Source organism: Poecilia reticulata, linkage group LG5 (assembly GCF_000633615.1).
Source record: "Poecilia reticulata strain Guanapo linkage group LG5, Guppy_female_1.0+MT, whole genome shotgun sequence".
Classification (NCBI taxonomy): domain Eukaryota; kingdom Metazoa; phylum Chordata; class Actinopteri; order Cyprinodontiformes; family Poeciliidae; genus Poecilia; species Poecilia reticulata.
Window position 1 is genome coordinate 21,818,925 of NC_024335.1, and position 20,326 is coordinate 21,839,250.

Genomic DNA, 20,326 nt, shown 5'->3' on the forward strand with positions numbered 1-20,326 from the left:
ACTAGAGATTGGTTAGGGAATGCTTCCCAGGTCCTGATGCCTCCATCACCTCCCACCATCATGTCTGACTACAGGCATGAAGCTCTTTTTATGACATGTTGTGTTAGTTTTAAAGGACCGTTTTTATATTCACATTTGGTCTCAGTTGCTTCTAAAAACACCCAAAGTGCTTTAAAAACCCACCCAGCTGTTTTTGACCATGTATTTATCATTTTTGGTGTCTGAAAAACGAGTTGTTTCAAAATCCTCCCATTTGTTAAGCCACCATTGATGGGCCATTTACTTAGCAACCCCAGCCAAGCCCAGCCTGTCACCTAGTAATCAGCACGTATGTATCGCTGTTTTTACCACTGCATGCACAATGGCTTCTGGAAAAGACAAGTGTTTTGTTGCTGATTTACCAAGATATAGATTCTACAATTGTGCATAATGTGTTGAGCCTGTTTTGTGGAGCCCCCAGACCCATCCTAACCAAAGGTTGGGTTAAACTGACCCAAAATGCTGTTGAAACTCATAACCCGAGTTTATTCTACCACTGTATTTGAGTAAAGAAATAAAAATAAAATAAAAGATTGATTTATTTTAAATTTTTACCATCAGAAAAAAAGCTCTTTACCAAGTTTACCAGGAGTGATTTTTTTTTCAAACACAGGTGAAAGTTTCTGTCATATTCCTCAGATTCCAACCAATCTGAACAAACCAACAAGACAACGCTCACTTTCTTTATTTACCCTCGCGGTTTCGCCCCCTTCGGATGGATGAGCTGGAGTCCAGATGACCAGTGCGGGAGGGAGCGGCAGGTGTCGGTCCGTCAGCGCGGATAATGAGCTGAGAGGTCTTTGTGCGTCACGGTGCGCTCCGGACTCTCCTCCCTGCGCTGTCAGATGTTCAGATGCTCAGCATGTGATGCTCCGTCCGCACCCGCTCAGTCTGGACCAAACACTCACCAGATCTGCTCCGTGGATATGCTCATTTATCTCTCCGTATATCATCCGACAACCGCGTTCATTTTAATCGGAGGACATCGCTGCAAAAAATACCCATACGGTAAGCAGGGCTAATTCTACACATGCATGATGTAGACCGGTTCACTGCAGAAGTTGAGAAGCCTTCTCGGCGCAGCTGGGAGATTCTTGTGTATGCTGCATTAAAATAGCAGAGAAACTTTGATGTTTAAATCTTTCTAAGTTGTCTAAATTTGAGCGTCTTGAGGAGTAAAACGCGCTGCTGTTGGGCGGAGGTCAGGCTTGACCTTGGATGTGTTTGGAAGTCGACGCATCCCTCATGAGGAGCAAACATATCATCACCAGCAGCACATGTGCCAGCTGCTCTGCACAGCGGGGCTCCGGTGTGACGCTCTTAAGGTCGTTCAGGAGTCTGCTTGGCTCTGATTTGAAGTATAGTTTCGCTGTGTTCCAGATTCAGGATAAATGCCTTTATTCTGCAAGTTCCAAAGCCTCTGGTGAGGCAGGCTTTATTTATCCTCGTAAAGTGAGTCAATGATTAACTAGTTCAGAGACTGAGAAATACTCACAGAGGAGATTTTGCACTTTTCAAATTTGGAAGCTTTTCTTGGGAATGAACAAGAATTTATGGGAGTTGGCATAAATTCAACAGGAATAAACACAGGATAATAATAGACGATAAGCATTCAAATTTGGCTGCACAAGCCAGGGGATCTTAAATATGGGTAAGTGAAATTTATTTTGTCTAATATTGACTAAAATGAAACCAGATTTAACGCAAGAACACAGTCAGTCACATTCACCCAGCACTCTGCTCACTGCAGGGGTTTTGAGGCCACGCCTCCTACATGCACCGTGTTCATCACCACACAAACCTGCAAAACTGAGGCCACATATTTGAATCTAATTGCTGCAGTTCATTTTGACTAAACTACTGGATAAATCTGGTGAACATTAATTGTTTTTTGGCATTGTTGTCTGGCCATGATAAGACAAAGAAAATCTAATATTTTCCAGCTAATTCCCAATAAGTTCCCTAAAATTTCCATAATTTCCAATAAAGTTTCATTTGTCCAAATGAAGTTATTTTATCGGCCTCTGTCAAGCTTGGTGCAGAAACATCTGGACAGCAAGATTCCCAAATCTGATCTGTGTATATGCTGTAATAAAACACCTGATAGGTGAAAAAAAAAATATTTTTTAAATTTTATTTTCTGTACTTGATAAGCAGCAGGAAACTCAAAGAATTAAAATCGTCCTGCTCTTAATCCCTTTAAAATAAGTTAAAAAGAAACCTCATTTGGTTGTCTGCACATTTTTGTGAAAACAACAGATCAGGTTTCGTGATCCTGTCAGAAAGCTGCCAATTATCACTCGTCCTACTGGATGTTATTGATGTGTGATAGCAAAATTTAATTTGGACGAGATGAAGATTTATCTCCAAGTCCGGTGACTGAAGCTGCTGTTGTCCTGATGGAGAAATAACTATCGTGTTTAGTGATGAGGAATAAACGCTTTCATTTATAAAAAAGAGACAAAATCACCAGCAGAAAGATTCATAAACTCCAATTGAGGAGCTTTGATTGTCACTTAAGATAAGAGGGAAATCGGGAAATGGAAAACAGCTGGGAAGAGGAGCAGACTGACAGGCTGAGAGAAGGAGAGAAACAAACACAGAGAAACGACAACTGAAAGAGAAAATAATGAAGATAATATAACAGAATACAGAAGGACAGAATAAACAAAAATGGCAAGAAACAACAAAGATCCTTCTATCCTGCTATCAGCCTCCACAACAACTCTTTCAGTAATTTGTACAACATGAGCTACATTTCATTTCCTTCTGGGATTAATAAAGTATTTTTTAATTGAACTACATGATGCTAATCAAGTGAGACATAGAGGGGAACTAGAGGAGCTGAAGGACAGTGACTAATTAGTAAAAAAATCAAGTTAGAGGGATCAAATAGGGCACAAAACTAAAACAATACGCAAAGAACAGAACAAAAGAATAAAAGAACTAAGAGGAAAGTCATTATGTCACAGAAAACAAGAACCACAAATAACCCAAATACATAAATCCGTCATTTAAACATGGAAAAAGTGGAACAGACTCTTGAAATAAACCCACAGCTCAGGTTGAACCTGCTGACAGCCAGAGCAGGAAAGATAAAGTTTACGCTGCACATGCTGCTGAACGCGCCAGCTAATCAATTATCATATCGATTATTCTGATGATCAAGTAGATTTTAAAAATTGGTACGTTCTACCTGCTCTTCATTTCACCACTTAATCTTTTTTTATACGATATTAGAAGTACATTAAAAATGCAAACAAGCAGTTCAATAAAAAAATCTTTTTAAATGTTCACATTTTAGTGACTAAAATTCAATAACATAAGTTAATTTGGTGGCACGACAATTATGGCACTTCAGGAGTTTTGGATAAAGCATTTTAACAGTCGAAGGTGTTGTTTATTTATTTTGAATTTAAAATGTATTTATTTTTATAGTTTTGGTTTAATTATCCTTCTGAATATGTTGTTGTGTTTTGTTTTTTTAGCCTTTCGCATACGTTAGTTAACAATTAATCAATTACTAAATTGGTTGGCGATTATTTCAATAATCGATTCATCACGATGAGTCTGATGAATCATTTCAGCCCCAACACCAACCCCATGCAGGAACATAGCCGTGGCAGCGTAATGATGTGGGTGGAGAAGCTGGTTAGAGTTTATGTGAAAATAGACGGAGTTAAAAGCAAGAGTAATCCTTGAAAAAAATTAAAAATAAGGGCTGCAAAAACAATGTGACTGTGGGAGACGTTTAGACCAAAGCATGAAAGGTTTCTTTTCCCCTTGTGCTGGTTCAACTTAAAGAAACTTTGAATTTTTACACAGAAAAGCATAAAAAAAAAGTCGACATGTTTCAAGGACACGCTAGTAAACGACGAAGGAGGAATAAGGAGGAACTCCTCTCTCGGCCGCTCTGAGGCTTCGACTCTCATCGTTGGCCGAGTTCATTTACATTCTGGGTCAATTTGTTTCATTTTTCAGCAGGATTATTGGTTCTGTGAGCTGATGTGTTCCTGGAGCTGAAAGGATGATGCAGCTCACATTACGTGTCTTGTGTACTGTAGAGTGGGAATGAATGACAAGTCGTAAAGCAGCGCAGGGGAGGAGGGGCTCCGGTTAATGCGCCCCGGATTACCATGACTTGTGGATTATTGCATCAGCAGCTCAACTTCACATGGGGAAAAAGGAAATCTGTTTTTATACAGAACAACACATTGCAAATATGTAACTTCCTGCTCCGAGGGTTTGTGGGGCATTTCAGGTCTGCCTCTTAAATCTATGGAAGACCAAACCTACCAAAATGGAGAATATGTGGCTCAATAGATTTGTGACTATGCTAAAAAAAAAAAAAGTGAACAAAAATGATAACAATACAAACTCAAAGAAACATAGAGGAGCAGACAGCAATGAAATACAAAGTGAAGGTAAAATGAAATAGAAAGCCTTTTTAAATTAGTGAAGTGGATTGTTATAGTTATAAATAAATACATTAAAATTTCCTACAATTAAAACAGTGTGTTCTATTTTATTAACATGTTTTATTCAGTAGTAATGTGGCCATAAGGCTTTACTAGTTAAGGTGACTATAAACTTAAAGTGAGACCACAAAATAAGTAAAAGAAAATGATTTAACTGATCATTAAACACTTTTTGATTTCCATATACAGTCAGTGTGAATAGGTGTTTATTATTGTTACAAAATATTGCTGAATGCCACATATTCCTGAAGAGTTTGTAGACAAAGATTGATGCAAAATTAAAGGATTTCTTGTGTTAAAAAAAAAAAAAAAAAAAAAAAAAAAAAACGTCTACAACGCATTTCTTTTAAAATCTTACATGTTTAAACAGGTTAGACCTCTGCTTGATTATTTTCCACTGAACAGAGATTATTTACATAAAATAAAATTGGAGATTTCTGAAACATTTATTGTAATTTTGAACACAAAAACAATATTTTCAATCTGTTTTTTGGTAATTTTTAAAATTCTCTCTCTAATAATTGAAATGTTTTGTAGAAATTGATTTTAGGGGGAAGAGGATGATTCTGTTACAAAACCATATTTTAATTTCTGATTTTATTTTTTGTTTTGGGAAGCAGAATGTGGGATTCACATTGAGTTCTGTTGTTGCAAAAACATTCAGTAGTGAAAAATTGATGGCAGAATTAAATCTTAATCACAGCAGATTTTTACCTTCATTCCTTTCTTTTGATGAAACATCGTACAACGTTTACAGTTTTGTTCCAGATGTTTCTTTTTTAAACAGAGAAGCTGGTGATTTACCAGCAGAGGAGCGTGTGATGAGGATCAGGAAAACACAGGGTTCTGCATCCAAAGCATCATGTTTACCTCCTCCACTACTTTTGCATGACGTTCCCCTGAAAAAAGAGGCCGGGATGCATGTTACTGCGATGCTTTAGAGGATTAGAGGATTTGCGGAGCGAAAAAAGCATCGCTGGAGCTAAGCTTTTCAAAGCAGGGAAATTAAACAGAACAATTTTCAGAATTGGAAACTTCGGGAGCAAAAATGTTACATAAGAGGAAGAATTACCCTGAACCGAGTTCATGACTCCAGAGAACCATTAGCACAACCAGTGCACTGTAAAACATTTGGAGGTGGTTTAACTTGAAAATGAAAATCCATCTGCTGCCTTGAACATGCAAATTCAGTCAACAAGAAATTAGATTTTGCTTTAACTCAGAAAGTTCATGAAGTTGATTTAGCAACAAGAAACAAGTTGTCTAAATTTTGTTCATTAATCTTTGAATTGTGAATTTTTTAACTGAATGCTGCAATTTAAACCAAATAATATATAATCTCTATTATTTTCACTTACAATATGAAGTTAAAATAACTACTTATTTTACTTTAGAATGATTTAAATTCCTGTTTCAAAACTACAGGAGCAAAATATCTGAGAATTGCATTAAAATAAACATTTGCCTTAATAAAACACCAGAATCAAATCAATGTAACGTGTTTCCATCTCAGGATACAAAAACAAGACGCTAAGCATTCTGGGAAACAGTTCCTACTCCCGTCTTTTTCTTTTTTAATTTCTTTTAATTGCTAACCTAAAACCTCTAATTTATTCAACTCTTTGAGGTTTTACAAGATCTATGAAAAGTTAACACAACTTACTAGTGCAAGTTTATGTTTCACAAACTCAAACATTTAGGTTCCAAATCTAAAACTCGATACATTTATTTGACTTAAAGAGCTGAAGACGGTAGACAAACTAAATGTGGCTCAAATGTTTCACAGTGTAGCAGCTAATTGAAGCCATAAAGACCACAGTAAGGTAGAAGAAGCATAAAAGTTTTTTGGGGGTGAATTTGTACATCTGTCCACTATGTTTGCTCTTAATTTTGAAATCCATTTTGTGTTTTTGATTCTCCAAATGCAGATCTGGAACCAAGTACTGGACCCTTCATCAGGCTCTTCCTCATAGCTTCATCCATTCATCTCTTCTCCCCACTCCTCTCCTGTCTGTAATCTCTCTCCTCCTCTCAGTCCTCTCTTCTTTTCCTTTTTTCTCTCTCTGTCCGTCCCCGCTCCCCTTCCCGGACCCCCCAGCCTCCCGGATGCCTAAGACCAGCAAGGTGGTGCAGCGAGAGCAGAGCCATGAGCACGTCACGGAGTCGGTGGCCGACCTGCTCGCCCACGAGGAGCCTCTCGACTACAAGAGCAGCTCCCTGAATGTGGGAGCGGCCGCAGGGAAGAAGATCCCTCAGATAGAAGTTCCCGAGAGCGACGGCCGGCCGGCGTGGAACAGCAAGCTGCAGTACATCCTGGCCCAGGTGGGCTTCTCCGTGGGGCTCGGAAACGTCTGGCGATTCCCGTACCTCTGCCAGAAGAACGGAGGAGGTGAGCAGGGTGAAGATGTTTTGAATCACAAGAAGCACAGAGGAAGGAGGATTTTACTTTTCTTTCTTAACCTTTATTTGATCAGGATTAAAAGGTAACACTGCGATTAATAAACTAACACAGAGATTAGTTGTCTGAAACATTTACAGACAGATGATTTCTTCTCAAAATCAGTAAGAGAAACCTTGAAACGCTTAGTGACAGCAGCTGCTTTAGGTCCGTGATTTTCTGCAAGAAAATGGAGCAGGAAACTGAAAACGTTTCTTTCCAAGTTCAGTTCAGATTTTAGTCACAGAAATTCTAAATAAGTTCTCACAATGTAGAGAACGTCCTCCTTCATGTTCGCAAACAAATACGACGGAAGAAGTTCTAATATGTCCTTATAAGCAAAAATATGCCATTGTTAAAGTGGCCAAGGTCGTCCATCTAACCCAGTTTTATAATGTGAAATAAAACCTTTTTAACTTGCTATAAACATTTTGGTAATTGTCCGACTCTTATCTAGGTCATGTTTAGACAGCAATTTTAATTCATAAGCTAACTACCAACCACGCACACACAAAACTAAAGACAATTAGGAGTATTTTAGTAAATATTTAACATAAATGCACAGCAAAATGTGGAAAAAGTGAAGTGCTGTGAATACTTCCCAGATGTTCTGTGTACAAGTTATGATATTCAATCCAGAGCAGCTGCAATGCAATCGCTGTGATCAAACAGCAGCAAAAGACAATGCAAGTCAATTATAAAGAGGCATCAGAGCAGAAACCTCTAATTACCAACATGAGAGCATATTTCAAACTTCATGCCTGAAGACGTTGGTCTGCAGATGTGCAGGGAAACAAATCAAAACAGGCGAGTGAGCAGCGCAGCTCTTACTGTGTGGAAGATGTGATGTTGATTTAAGTTTTCTTGTTCTGTTCCTGCAAATCTATCTGATAAAATAACTATTTTTGGATTGGAGTTTGAGTTTGAGACTTCAATTCTTTAGCTAATCCATGTTGACTGCTTGTAACGATCCATAAGGAAGTCATATTTTGAAGCAATATTCATGTTAAAATGTAGATAATTTGCAGATTTATGCTACTTAGCTTCTTGGCTCCTCAGTGAAGCTGAAGAAAGTCATTCAGCAGTTCACCTCAGAGCTCAGCCATCAAAAGCGGCTCATCGCTTTCATTCAGAGCAGAACATGCCAAGAGAGCAGCTGCATTGTGCTGAAAAGGTCTAAATATAGCCGCACTATTGATTACTACAGCTGGCAGGCGGGCCGGGCCGGGCTGAACCAATCCTCCTGCAAACAGGAGCTGGAGGAAACGTGTCGCTGTAACTTTATCGGCTTTACTTTGTCTGGGATGCATGTATGCAGCCGGAGGCATGAACTGAGTATTTTCACTATCAGGAGCGACATCTTGTCGTGACGGACCGACGGGTTGATGCTGTAATTGTCCCGACTGTTTTCAGCTCTGCTGCTTCTGCCTGATTTACTACCAAAGCAAACGGTTTATTGCCTGTAGGCTCAATTTATTTCCTCAAAGTGCTCTGGTTGGGAGTCTTGGCTGGCTGCCATTTATCACGTGTAATTTACTGTCTGTCAGCCAATTACCAACAAATTACAGACGGAGTTATCTTAGAGTTATTGCTGTGTGGGCTCCCATCGGGCTTTTTTCCCCTCTCATGCGTCTCCCTTTTTAAAACATTGTCCATCATTTTGTTCCTTCTTTCTCTTCATGCTTGACTTCTTGTGTTGTGTAAAAAGTCAGTGAGGAGGTCTGGGGGTGACTCTGTTTTAAATTCAGAATGAGGAAATGAATTCAGTTAAAGAGGACCTATTATGCAAATTTCACATTTTGCACCTTTTTATGCTTCTATTTGGGTCTCAGCTGTTTCTAAAAACAACGTGAACACTAACAAAAATTACTCAGCTGTTTCATGGCAATAAGTTAAACTTTTTTGGTGACTAAAAAATTTGGCCTTTCAAAAACCTCCATCAAAATCAGCGGGCACTGAGCCGTTACCTAGCAACCTCAGGCGAGCTCAACCTATCACCTAGCAACCCGAGCAGAGCTTCGCTCCATTTGGTCAGCTGAATTTACTGCTGTATGCACTGTATAATGGCTGCTGGAAAAGACAAGCGTTTTGTTATTGACTTACCATCTAGAAGTCAGTTGTTGAATTCTTGTTGGTTGTGCAGGAGGTCCTACTTCTGCTTTTCAAATATGTACATTTATATACTTGCGTGTTTGTTTGCAGCCGTTTTTCCCAAACATTGAGTTGGGGAGCGTGGGCAGCAACTTAATAGGATTTAAAGTGACAGGGGGCCTTAAAACATCTTATTCTGAGCTCAAAATAGGCAGAACTGACCAGGCCAAATGAATTTTTACAAGAAATGTGACAAACATGTTTTGTTTGTCACATTTCCTGTTCAAGGAAGCAAACAGGGAAATTTAATGAATAAATAATTTGTTTAAACCCATTCTTCTGTCTTTCAGGTGCATATCTGGTCCCTTATTTCATCCTCCTCCTCATCATCGGCATCCCGCTCTTCTTCTTGGAACTGGCTGTGGGTCAGAAGATAAGACGTGGGAGCATCGGAGTCTGGAACTACGTCTGTCCGCGTCTCGGTGGGATTGGGATGTCAAGTCTGATGGTACCCATGTTTTTTTTCTCTCCTTAATAGTGAATAATTCAGATGCACTTATGATAAGGGTTTGGGAGTTTATGTTTTCATATCAGCTCTTAAATCCTGAAGAGGAACAAAATGCTGAATGTGCAGCTGTGAAAGTATAACAAGACCAAGCTCTGTGTGATTTATGAGCATGTCCCTTTACTGCGTCAGTAAGCATTAAAATACTTACAGCCAAGGTAAAAAAAAAAAGACAGAAGGCTTTATGCAACCAAACATAAAATCTTTGAAGAAAACCAGAGACACACAGAGCAAACAATCAGACACACACTCACACATAAGGAAAATTTTAAGTCATCAGTTACCCAGAACATGGAGAGATCATGCCTAAGCGATTAAAAAACACCCGGCTGCTTTGGAAACAAGTTAATGTTGGGAAAATGAGCCGTTTCAGAAACCTCTCGATTGTTAAGTCAAGGGGCACTGCGCAGTTACCTAGCAACCTTGGCAGAGCCCTGCCACGTTACCTAGCAACCCAGTTGGAGCTCCAGCACATTTGGTCAACCAGTTTTACTGCTGTATGCTCTCTACAAAATTTACAAAACTTATGAGGAAGGCGGTAAACTCAACTGATACATTTTTGACATGTTACACACGTTAAGTGAAACCAGTCCAGATGATTAAAATATGAAACTGACTGACAGCAAACCAACAGTGTGCACAGCTGCCAGAGACGGTCAACATACCTGCATGTGTTTGTACGTATGTGTGCTCCCTCTGTGGTTTGTGGACGTCACTCATGTGTTTGAGAATGCTAGGCAGCCTTTATTCAGAGAAGCACAACTGGCAGGGAAGTTGTGGCTATAAATACCTCAGAGAAGATCGCTGCTGAAAAGAGAAGACTTTAATTATTCATGCTTTCCCCAACCTTATTTAGAGTCTGAATGTCCTTGCTGGAAAGACTGTAAAGAAGACTGGCAGCTTCTTGGGACATTTACAGAACATCCTCCTGCCTAATCTGAATGCTGTTCTTCCATTGCACAGATGTTATTCTGCATTAAAATGTTGAATATCTATCTATCTATCTATCTATCTATCTATCTATCTATCTATCTATCTAGGTTTGCGGTTTTGTGGGTCTCTACTACAACGTCATCATTGGTTGGAGCATCTTCTACTTTTTCCAGTCCTTCCAGTTCCCTCTGCCGTGGAGCGACTGTCCGATTAGAAAAAATGGGACAATAGCCAGTGAGTGACGTCAAATCTCACATTAAAACACACACAAATACATCTGTGCAATCTCTGGCGGTTCATGCTCTGCATGTTAAGCCACAGATGACCTTGTGTATCTCTGAGAGGCGTAAATTGAAACTTGAGCAAACATTCCCAGCTACAATATATTTCCAATTGTGCGTCCGCTCCTCGGCTCTTTTCATCGGAAACAAATCGTCTTCTATTTCCACACTCGTTTCTAAACCAAATAGCTTTTATAACTTCTCATTCTCTCTTTCCAGTTGTGGAGCCGGAGTGTGACAAAAGCTCAGCCACTACATATTTCTGGTACCGGCAGACTCTGAACACGACCAGCACCATCGCAGAGAGCGGCGGCCTCAACATCAAAATGACCTTATCTCTGCTGGTGGCCTGGATAATTGTCTGCCTTGCCGTCATTAAAGGAATCGCCTCTTCTGGGAAGGTAGTGGGGATGGAGAAAACATTAGAGAATTTAAATGTTTTCTATTTTGCATCCTTTTTGCATTTTTCTTTTTTCTTCTGCAGGTGATGTACTTCAGCTCCCTTTTCCCCTATGTGGTGCTCTTCTGCTTCCTGGTCAGAGGTTTAATGCTCAAAGGATCAGTAGATGGGATCGCTCACATGTTTACTCCAAAGGTGAGCCTGCTTACATGATGTTACCTCCACCAGTCAAGCAGCTCCTAATAATCCCGCCTCGTCTCTCAGCTGGAGAAGATGCTGGAGCCGCAGGTTTGGAGGGAAGCGGCCACCCAGGTGTTCTTTGCTCTGGGTTTGGGGTTCGGAGGCGTCATAGCTTTCTCCAGTTACAACAAGATTGACAACAACTGCCACTTCGACGCCGTGCTCGTCTCCTTCATCAACTTCTTCACCTCGATTCTGGCCACGCTGGTGGTGTTCGCCGTGCTGGGCTTCAAGGCCAACATCATGAATGAGAAATGTGTCGCAGAGTAAGTCCAAGTGAAATAAAAACCCGTAATATGAGCACAATGTTCGGATTACATCACATAAAAACATTTTGGTCTGATTTCCCAACATTATTTAGCTGCTTAAGCTAACTAATTTTCAATCTGCTGTTGCAGCATCCTGGTTGGCTACTTATTTGTAGAAACTAAAAAAAAAAAAGAATTGCGTTTGTGCTACGCTAAATTGAACACAAATGTTTTTGATAAATAAATGTTTACAAAGTGGAGTAGAATACACTCGCACTGTACTTTTGATTTGACCATATTGGACTATTATCAGTTGCACCACACCATTCAGTAATATACAAATATATAAAAAATACACCAAGTAAAGCAACAATGCAGCCCAACAATGCACATATCAAGCAAAATATCGATGTATATTTTAACAAAATACATAGGCAACAGCGCACAAAATTGAACAGCCAACAATTTAGCAAAACTTTTCTATGTTCCCCAGTTCAACATCAATCCATGCTGCTCAAATAGCACAGTATGAAAAAAAAAATTTCAGAAACGATTGTATAAGAATAGAAAAGTAACACTCATCCATTACTTGTAAATAAATCCGTTATCCCCGTCTTTAAATCCTTTACAAATATAATGAAGTCTTAGAAAAACTATCAATAATAATTTTTCTAAGACTTCATCATAGATTTACTCTTGTTTGGTATAAAAACTAAAGCTGAACAGTAAATAGAACAGAATAAGCAAATATTCAGAACTCTTGAGTGTCACTGTGACCTTATTGCTTGTACAGCTCAGGCTGAAAACCCATTTTCTGTCCAGGTGTGGCTTGTTCTTGTTGAGCTTCATGTCTGTCGTTCGCTGTGTGTTTGCTATATGACCGTTCTACTTTTTAATGTCTGTAGAAATGGAGAAAAGATCCTGGGATACCTCAACTCCAACGTCCTGAGTCACGATCTCATTCCTCCTCACGTGAACTTTTCCCATCTCACCCCATCAGACTACGCTGACGTGTACAGCATCATCAAGACGGTAAAGGAGGACGGCTTTGCCCAGCTGGGTCTGGAGCCCTGCTTGCTGGAGGACGAGCTCAACAAGGCGAGTGTTTGTGACACATCGACAATCAGCTGACCTTCAGCACGAACCGCAACTCATTGCCTGGATCGTCTCTCTGTAGGCAGTTCAGGGCACCGGCCTGGCCTTCATCGCCTTCACGGAGGCCATGACCCATTTCCCAGCATCCCCTTTCTGGTCTGTAATGTTCTTTTTCATGCTAATCAACCTTGGCTTGGGCAGCATGATTGGCACCATGACTGGCATCACCACACCCGTCCTTGACGCCTACAAAGTTCAGAAAGAGCTTCTGACAGGTACTCCCAGCTCTCCGCACCAACTTCCTGTCCCGGCTCCCTCACAAACTCTGAACTCAGCACTTATGATTTATTAAAATACATCCGGGAATAGCCTGCATTAAGCTTTGTATCAACGCTTCACGTGTATTGAATGGCAAACCATTAATAGGATCTGGAACCAGTAATGGGCTGGAAAACAGCGTTGATATTTTTCCATATTCCTCCCAGAATAGCTCTAATGTTTCCTCTTGTCTGCGTGTTTTTTCAGTGGGCTGCTGCATCGTGGCCTTCTTCTGTGGGCTGTTGTTTGTTCAGCGTTCAGGAAATTATTTCGTCACCATGTTTGACGATTACTCAGCTGGTTTGCCCCTCACTGTTGTAGTGATCCTGGAAAATGTTTCTGTCGCTTGGATTTACGGCACCAAACGGTAAGGCTGCGAGTGTGTTACTATAGAAATTGCTTTACAAAAGTATTTGTACACACTGACTGACTTAAGGTTAAGTTACAGCCAAAACGTTACAGTATGCTTTTAGGATTTTATCACAAAGTATAGCATAATAATGACATAAATGATATTTGCAGACTTCTGCCCAGGTCCCTCTTGAAAATGAGATCTGGATCTCAACGGGGTTTACCTGGTTAAATAAAAGAAATACAAAATAAAAAAAATTTAATTAAGTTTTATTTATTTTTATCTTTTTTGGAAACCCATTTTCTTTTTACTTGGATTATTTTTTATTTTATTTTAACTATTTATTTTATAAGATTTATATTTTTCAGGTACAAATACATGCCACATTTTTCTGATTTTATTTGTAATAACCTTTAAAATGATGCTCCACTTTGTGTCAGTATTTTATGAAAACTTCCAATGCTAGCAGATTTAAGTTCAAGGTTAAAATTATGTATATAGCAAATTTCCTACAACAAAGTGCTTTACAATATTTAAAAAAACTTTAAGACTCTTGTTATTATATGGAAAAATGTGGAAAAAGGTTAACAATGTTTTTGTAGTAATTTTGTGTGTCTGCTACTATTTTGTCTTGTGTAAATGTTGCTGCCTTCTTTTTTCAGCTTCATGCAAGACCTGGAGGACATGTTGGGTTTTCGACCGTCTATAATCTACTTCTACCTGTGGAAGTACGTCTCTCCTCTTTGTCTCATCGTCCTCATCTCGGCCACAGTCATAGAGATGGCCATCAGCCCACCTGGATACAACGCCTGGGTTGAAGACCTGGTCAGTTTATATGTGTGGTGGTTTGGGTTTCCTGTCAGTTCTTTCAGCTAATTTAGCCCGTGTTGTCCCAGCTGTCTCTCATTCCCCTGATTAATCCGTCACGTATTAAAGCTCACCTGTGGTTCCTGTTCCCGGTCCGATCCTGCTCTTTTGTCACTTGCCTTCTTGTCAAGTCTTGTGCTACCATCGTACCACTGTGGCCTTCTAGAGTTCGTGTTGCTCACCTGTAGTTCCTGGCTTTGTGTATCTTTGGATGTCATTAAACTCATTTTTGCACCTCACCTGGGTCTGACCGCATCCATCCTCACCACCTACATCAGGGGTCCCCAAAGTCAGTCCTGGAGGTACTGGCATCCTGCATATTTTAGTTCTCTCCCTGGTGGTGGTAACAACCTTTTCAGAAGGTCAATGTTCTTCTTCGGTCATCTAGTGAGCCATCATTGGATCCAGGTGTGTTAAACCAGGGAGAGAACTAAAACACGCAGGATGCCGGTACCTCCAGGGCCGACTTTGGGGACCCCTGACCTACAACAACCACTTCATGACAATGTGTTTCTGTTTCCAACCCAAGAAAATCTCTATTAAGAGGCCAAAGCTGCTTCATCAATGATGGTTGACAAAAGGTTTTTGTTCTGCTCCATAGTCTGCTCCAACAGTAAGAAAACTACTGGTGTTATTAGACTCCAGTCATGCTTTTTGTTGGTTGCTGTGGTTTGGTGTTTGGGTCAGTGCCTCAGCAATAGTGAGAGAAGTTCCTCAAGCTGTTAATTGTTGTTGTTGTTGTTTAGCTGTTCTGTGAAAGTTTGAGGCAGGTGAGACTTTCATGCGAACACAAAGTCCAAGTATCTTCAAGCTAAATAATCTCGTTGGAGTCTTCTGACTGGTGGCTTCAGGAAGAAGACTCAAGAAGGCCCCAAATGAGGAACTGAATGTCATTGATAGAACTTTTCCTGGTAAAAACCAGCCCCTTGTTTTATGCTTTTCTTCATAAATAGAGTCTGTGCTCTTGGCTATTGAGAAACATTTGCTTCCTGGAGGCGTGGACTCTGTTGAATTTTTAAATTTTACCCAATTATGTTAGTGTTAATTCAATGTGTCTGGGCCCCAAAACAGACTGAACAGTCGTTCATTTCCTTCACTGCTGTTGCTAAAACTTCAGACAGACTGTAATTCTAAAGCTACGCAGAAGATCAATGACATCGTTTACAACTTCGCTTTCTATTCGCTGATTCCAATTTAATGGGAGAAATCTAAGATGGAAAACTGAAGGGAGATGAGAGTCGAGCAGAGTTGTGTATGGCCAAACCAGCCAAGATAATAATTTGAGAAGGAGGAGTAAGAAATTATTCATGAAATGGATGTTAAGAATAGAAAGAGTTAATAGAGGAGAACAATAAACATGGATGAGCAGGAATAATTTTTTATTGGAGCGTAGCTGGATCTGCACTGGGAGTGCTTTCTATAGCACTCCGGAGGAACTTTATCATAGATCAGTGTGACAGAAACAAACTGAAATGACTTGGTAACCAATAACTTTACAGTTTTTTATTTGTAAAAGATTTTTGATAAGTATGCATCCTTTTTGTACCGGTTTACGTGCTACTTTTTGAGTCTATCCCAAAAAATATGTTGTAGTAAGAGGCTGTAAATTAATAAAATGAGAAAAGTTTTAGGAGTATGACACTAAGTGAATCTGTTTTATCTTTATAAGTGTAAATATTTGTCCTTGTGTTTGTCTTAAGCTGTACATGTCCATCTCTACAGGCTCAGGAACGTTTCCAGAGTTACCCTCCCTGGGCTCTGGCCATGTGCTTCGCTCTCATCGTAGTGGCCATGCTTCCTCTCCCAATCGTCTTCATCGCACGCCACTTCAACTTGATGTCAGACGGCTCCAACAAGCTGTCTGTCTCCTACCGTAAAACCATGATGAAAGACATCTCCAACCTTGAGGAGCAGGACGAGGCAAGATTCATCCTCGGGGCCAAGCCCGGCGACACGCCGTTGTCAGGCGTAGCCCGCAAACCCTACGTCACCCCTGCAGGGAACAAATCTGTGGATCCCAACTCTCTGTCTCCAAACGTCTGCTACGGCACGAGCTACCAAAACGCTGCGATAAGTCCCACGACACCAACGCCACCCACACCTCTCACGCCTCTCACACCAGAGTCAGACTCTTGACTTTCCTCTTACTAAAATCAATCCAATGCAGTTCAGTTTCCAGCCTTTTCCCTTATTCCCTTATATTACAAAACCTTTCAAAACAATGTTTTGAAGCGTGTACAACACAGAAAATTTAAGTGGTCGCCTAGTTTTTCTGTAGAGTACACACTTCAAAACACAGTTGTTGTTGTTGTTTTTTTGGCTTTTTGTGATCAGATTGAAGCCATACACTGGGTAAAACAAGGTATTGTTAGTCCAATATGCAGTGAGTCTGAAATGAACACACACAAAAAGCATCTAAAAAAAAAAACTACATTTAGTGTTTTGAATGTGTTTCTGTGTGATATTTATACAAGGCTGCTGTAAAGATTACAAATCTGTTCCATTCAGACCCAAAGTTAACCACCTTCAGGATTTTATGTAGCGACCTTTGATCAGTCTGTAAATATTGATGTACAGTTAGTTATAGAAGCCTGTAGATTTGACTATGTGGAGATTAAAGCACTGATGTCATTCTCCATCACACACACACCTACACACACACACACGTTACACGTTATGTAGAAGTTAATCGTTTTAGATTCTTCACCAAAGAGTGAAAACAAACAAAACACTTGAATTCAGGCAAAGAATGTGAGACTCACATGTGTGGAGTTGGAGTAAAAGTTTATTTTATTGGTTTTATTTTATACTCATGAGTCTGGAACACAAACCTGTATGGTATGTTTCATATGTGTGGAAGGCACCAGATATTCCTGCTAATTTAAAGCTAATCTGAAGTCGAATCTGTTTGATTGATGCTACAAAAGCACATGTGTATTTTTACAATTTATGTGCACAAGTCACAGATTGTAATTGCTTTATTGGTACAAAGATGCACAATTCAAAATGTACTTCTATAACTAACAACATCTGTCTTTCCATTTCCTGGCTTCCCTGGTAGCGATGTGTGAAAAGCTACAAAATGTTTAAATCTCTATTGTAGCAGCTTGATTTTACTAAAAAAAATTCTTTGACAAAATAATTCTTCAGTTCCTGTAAACTTATTCAGTGTGTGCAAAAACATTACCACTAGAAAACAATTGTTTTTAATAAAATAGTGTTTTTTGCAATAAATTTATTGATCAAAGTGTCCAAAAACTTTAATTTCAATATAAATTTGACATGACACAGAAGTGTTGTGATTTGTAGTTGGACCCAAATGCAAACCTCAAAGTGGCAGCATCACAGTGATGGTTATTGAGTTAATTAAAGAAAAAATATATAAAAAAAAAACAAGAGAACCAAGAAAAAGAGTAAAAGCAGTAAAAACATGATGGCAATCAGGAGAATCTGAGCGGTTTTTCACCATGGAGGGTTTATGAATGATGCCAAAACCAGGTGTGACGAATCAGGAGAATGTGATGCAGCTGAGAGTAAAACCTGGTTATATAAACTGAGAGACCGTGACTAATGAATAGAGAAATAAACACAGGAAGCTGAATAAGAGCACAAAGTGATCTACTAAGCACATGATATGAATCTAAACCAACATACAGAGAGCAGAACACAAGAAAAAAATAAGAAACTAAAATTAAAGGAATTAACTAAATGCAGAAGAACCTTAGTGAAACATCAGGTAGAAATAAATAGTATTACAGAGGTTGCCAAGTCTCCATAACAGCTGTTTATTTTAAGGCTTTAGTACTCATGTTTTCCAGGCAGGCCAGTGTCTGGAAAGTCCTGTATGTCCCAAACAGTACAGAGGCCGAATGTGAACAGAAAAATAAAAGCACAAACTAAAAATGACAAAACATAATGAACAATATTGACAAAAATGGACCAAAAGACAGAGGAAACTGCGATGTTAAAGCCCAAATAACATTAACCTGTCAGCTAATAGCATGCACTGCAGAAAGCCTTAGACAGTTCAGCTGCACAGCCATTACAAGCACCAACATGCAGTCTTCTGTATATTTGTAGAAAACTAAACCTGTTTAGTATAATTACATTTAGGTACAGTTGTGACCATTGTACTGATGTTAAAATGTTACATTTTTTTCTACATTAATTAATTGTTAAAATAAAGCGCATCTTTGTTCATGTTGCACATTTATTTATTTTTCTATTACAATATTCAAAGCACAGATGTTGAATTATAAATGAACTATTTATTTTATTATGCTGTATATTTGCTGTTATATTTGAGCAACGATGAACAGAGATGAGAACATGAAATATATATTTTCATTTTCTTTGAGGCTTCTGTGTATTTAAGCATTTGTCCGTGTTATTTTTGGTGTTGCTTGTTGTTATTAGCTCTGAAAATGCTGCTGGATATTAACGCTGTTGAGGTTTCGTCACATTACGGAGGGCTGTGTGAGGCACCGATATTCACCACTTGCCCACAGGGTTTCAGCCACGCAAGCAGTCAAAAAGTCTCAAAAAAATTAAGTCATTTCTAAATTTTAACTCAATTATCTCAGTAGCAAAGAAGCCTTTGGAGTAGGAGTGAGGAAACATGTTGGTTAATGTTCCTGTGAATTTACAATTATATGAACAAGATTATTCTTGATGTTGCTGTCAAACACATTCAAGTTAAGCATAGATGAATTAATTTGAGAAAAGTAAAACTATTTATGCATTTAGTGTGCAAATTAGCTAAATTAGATCTAATGGAGCAGAGCTTAGGCCAACAGATCGCAGCACAAGGTTTTTGATATTAACTGCATTATTATTATTATTTCCTCTTTTTTTTAAGTGACTTTGGAGAAACCGGTCTGCCAAATTCATAAACGTACATACATCTCACACTATGCAAACTCTTTATTCATATTTTCATTCAGACTAATTTGGCAAAAATAAAAAAAACATCAAGGAAAGTAAAGTACTTGGTGCTGATGGAGAAGGACACTGTGAATTCCTCCTCGGTTATCTTGGTAAACACGCACCATCCAGAACGGGTGCTATTAATTTCACGCACATTTTGACCAGGTGTTATTCAATACACCGGCATGGTTAGACAGGAAACTGGAAGGACAGCAGCTTCAGAAATATGTTTTGTTTTTACGCCTCCAATGCTTAAAAATTCACATCGACTGCTCTTTTATGACACCCAGCGGCTCTTCAGAGTATTGCATGTAGGGTCTTTACCTCTTAGCTCCGTATTCAATGCTTCTCTTTAGCCTGACTAAATCTTTCTTGTTCTAAAATATTGTTCTCATTCAGATCCAAGGAGAATCGACACCTTCATAAGGAAGATTTTGTCTTTTTGTTTGACTCTGAGTTATTCTCTACTATCTCAATTCTCAAAATCTTGGGTAATATTGTTTTCCAAAACTAATCCGAGTAAGAGTAATGTGACAGAGGGGTTCTTTCTCAGCAGGTATTGAAATGTTCTGCTACCTAGTGGCGGGCCAAGAAACAGCAGCAATCTCATTTCCATCTTGTCAAAAACGTTTTATGGTTTATGATCAATGACTGCTGGCGCGGCTGTAAACCCTGTGTCATGTTTTTGTGTGTAGTTTTACTTGCCATGAGTCAGATTCCTCCTGCTGTGTGTGTGTGTGTGTGGTGTGTGTGTGTGTGTCATGTAAGCATCCAAATCACCAAACTATTTTGAAGGTTTTTATTCATGTGAAGTATAGCAATGTCTTAACAAGTGACAAAAAGTAAAAATGAATGTGACTGATGCACTTTGTTCACCAGAAAACAAATAAAGTTGGTGTTTATTTTATTTTATTAACTGTATCAGTAACTTTTAGGTCAGTGTAAAAGCAATATCTTGTCATTTTAACAGCACATTAACTGTGGCTGAAAGGACACACTGTAAGAAATTAAGACTTGTGTGTGTGTGTGTGTGTGTGTGTGTGTGTGTGTGTGTGT

At 39.2% G+C, this 20,326-nt stretch overlaps 1 protein-coding gene across 2 annotated transcripts; it reads left to right on the forward strand.

Moving 5' to 3' along the window:
- Nucleotides 1-693: 693 nt before the first annotated feature.
- On the forward strand, nucleotides 694-19,865 carry LOC103465190 (sodium-dependent neutral amino acid transporter SLC6A17-like). 2 transcript variants are annotated; one of them, XM_008409809.2, is made up of 12 exons: nucleotides 705-1,047; nucleotides 6,446-6,906; nucleotides 9,396-9,553; nucleotides 10,651-10,777; nucleotides 11,044-11,225; nucleotides 11,309-11,419; nucleotides 11,489-11,730; nucleotides 12,618-12,810; nucleotides 12,890-13,082; nucleotides 13,333-13,492; nucleotides 14,140-14,302; nucleotides 16,067-19,865. In XM_008409809.2, exons 2-12 carry the CDS (start codon nucleotides 6,624-6,626, stop codon nucleotides 16,478-16,480), a joined length of 2,226 nt encoding a protein of 741 aa, XP_008408031.1. In that variant the 5' UTR covers nucleotides 705-1,047; nucleotides 6,446-6,623; the 3' UTR covers nucleotides 16,481-19,865. The 2 variants fall into 2 exon arrangements, with proteins under 2 accessions (XP_008408032.1, XP_008408031.1); XM_008409810.2 differs by lacking the exons at nucleotides 12,890-13,082; nucleotides 13,333-13,492; nucleotides 14,140-14,302; nucleotides 16,067-19,865 and having other exon boundaries at nucleotides 694-1,047; nucleotides 12,713-12,805.
- The last annotated feature ends 461 nt before the right edge of the window (nucleotides 19,866-20,326 follow it).